The sequence below is a fragment of the Mustelus asterias genome, unplaced genomic scaffold (assembly GCF_964213995.1).
Source record: "Mustelus asterias unplaced genomic scaffold, sMusAst1.hap1.1 HAP1_SCAFFOLD_494, whole genome shotgun sequence".
NCBI lineage: Eukaryota > Metazoa > Chordata > Chondrichthyes > Carcharhiniformes > Triakidae > Mustelus > Mustelus asterias.
Genome location: NW_027590446.1, coordinates 95,001 through 97,500, shown reverse-complemented (window position 1 = coordinate 97,500; position 2,500 = coordinate 95,001). Strand labels below are relative to the sequence as shown.

The 2,500-nt window shown below is 54.2% G+C and overlaps 1 protein-coding gene across 1 annotated transcript in view; it reads right to left on the bottom strand.

Moving 5' to 3' along the window:
* The window catches only part of LOC144486856 (cathepsin L-like), a 52,050-nt gene that overhangs the window by 24,590 nt on the left and 24,960 nt on the right, over positions 1–2,500 (bottom strand). The window contains 2 exon segments of the mRNA XM_078204876.1: positions 1,339–1,426; positions 1,428–1,436. Coding sequence (XP_078061002.1) covers positions 1,339–1,426; positions 1,428–1,436 — 97 coding nt within the window.

Here is a 2,500-nt window from a genome sequence, read left to right as displayed (position 1 = left end):
CCATGCTAAATTGCCCTTTATTGTCCAAAGATGTGCAGGTTAGGTGGATAGGCCATGCTAAATTGCCCCTTAGTGTCCAAAGATGTGTAGGTTAGGTGGATTGGCCATGCTAAATTGCCCCTTAGTGTCCAAAGATGTGCGGGTTAGGTGGATTGGCCATGCTAAATTGTCCCCTTAGTGTCCATAGATGTGTAGGTTAGGTGGATTGGCCATGCTAAATTGCCCCTTAGTGTCCAAAGATGTGTAGATTAGGTGGATTGGCCATGCTAAATTGCCCCTTAGTGTCCAAAGATGTGCAGGTTAGGTGGATTGGCCATGCTAAATTGCCCCTTAGTGTCCAAAGATGTGCAGGTTAGGTGGATTGGCCATGCTAAATTGCCCCTTAGTGTCCAAAGATGTGCAGGTTAGGTGGATTGGCCATGCTAAATTGCCCCTTAGTGTCCAAAGATGTGCAGGTTAGGTGGATTGGCCATGCTAAATTGCCCCTTAGTGTCCAAAGATGTGCAGGTTAGGTGGATCGGCCGTGCTAAATTCTTCCTCAGTGTTACCCGAACAGGTGCCGGAGTGTGGCGACGAGGGGGATTTTCACAGTAACTTCATTGAAGTGTTAATGTAAGCCTTACTTGTGCCTAATAAATAAACTTTTAACTATTAACTGTCATCAGACAGGGCATCGAGTATAAAAGTTGACAAATTATGTTACAATTGTGTAAAACATTGGCTGGGCCACATTTGGAAAACTGTGTCCAATTCTGGTCACCGCACGACCAGAAGGACGTGGAGGCTTTGGAGGGAGTGCAGAACGGGTTTACCAGGAAGTTGCCGGGGTCGGAGGGCGTTAGCGATGGGGAGAGATTGAATAAACTGGGATCGTTCTCACCGGAAAGACCTCTGACCTCTGGCTCCAAAGGCCCATGAGGGAGCCACCTGAAAGAAGTTTACAAAATTATGAGGTGATGTGGAATCAGGTGAACAACTTTTCCCAGGGCAGGAGTGAGAATACAAAGGGGGCACAAGTTCAAGGTGAGGCGGGGGAAGATTCAGTGGAGATGTGCGGCAGGGGGGGGTAGTTTTTTACACAGAGGGTGGTGGGGGCCTGGAATGCCAAGTGAGGTGATTGAAGCAGATACGTCAGCCACATTTATCTGGATAGACCCATGAACAGACGGGGAATAGAGGGACACAGGCGGTTGGTGTGGATAGGACAACGTGATTGGCGCAGGAGGGCCGAAGGGCCTGTTGCTGTGCCGCGCCGTTCTTTGTTCTTGGGGGTCGCAGGGTCAAAGAATGAGGTCAGAGGTCAGGGGGGGAGCTCTCCCCCCCGCCCCGTCCAATTACCTTGCTCCGACAGCTCCACCAGTTTTTTGGTCCTGATGAACCACATCGATTCTATGCTGGCGACGGCTCCAAAGGCCCAGCAGCATCCCGCATCGTCTCTGCAGGAGACCGAGAGAGCGTTAGTGCCCATCGCCTCTCACCCCCCGCTCCCCCCACGCCACCCATCCCCCCCCCGCACCCCCCCTCCCAAAGCCCCACCCTCCGAAACACACCGAGGTCTCGCATTGGCCCAATCTCCTCACAAAGCCCAACGATCTTTCACCACCCCCCCCCCCCCCACCCTCCGTCCCCTCCCCGAGGCCTCTGCCCTTCTACCTCGACCCTGGCGCATTCTAACTGTTCCGCCATTGGCAGCCCTCGGTGGTGGGAGGGGGGGAGAGGGCGGGAGGGGGGGAGCGCATTGTGGATAAATCTTCCCTCCCCCGCCCCCGAACTCGGCCGGGCGACATGGACTCCAAGCTGCCTCACTGAAGTGAGTGGAGGCCCTCCCAATGGGAGGCAGTCAGCGGGGGAGGGTGGGGAAGGGGGGGTTTTAAATGCGTGACTCCAGCCGGGCCGGTGTTGGAGGTCCCGAGGAGCAGGCTATCCAACCCTCAGCCTCCGGCACGACCCTTTCCTTCACCATAGCCGGTCTCGGTGCCGGGGAACTGGCCTTTGGCTGATCGACTACGGGGGACTTCAGCTGCCGGGGAGCCCTGAACTCTGGGATTACCTCCCGAAACCTCTCCGCCTTCCCCTCCCTCTCTCTTTCTATCTCTCCCTCTCTCTCTCTCATTCCCTCTCTCTGCAGCTCCATCTCTCTCACACACTCTCTCTCTCTCTCTTTCACGCTCTCACACAATCTCTCACTCTCTCTCTCTTTCTCTCTCTCCAGCTCTCTCTCTCTTCCTCCCTCTCTCTCACTCACACACCCTTTCTCCATCTCTTTCTCTATCACGCACTCTCTCTCACACACACAATCTCTCTCTCCCTCTCACATTCACACGCTCTCTCTCACTCTGTGTCTCTCTCCCTCTACCTCTCTCTCTCTCTCTCTCTCTCTGTCTCTCTCACTCTATCTCTCTCTGTCCCTCTACCTCTCTTTCTCTCTCTCTCTCTTTCTCTCTTTTTCTCTGTTTCTCTCTCTCTCCAACTCTCTGACTCTCTCTCAGTCTCACACACT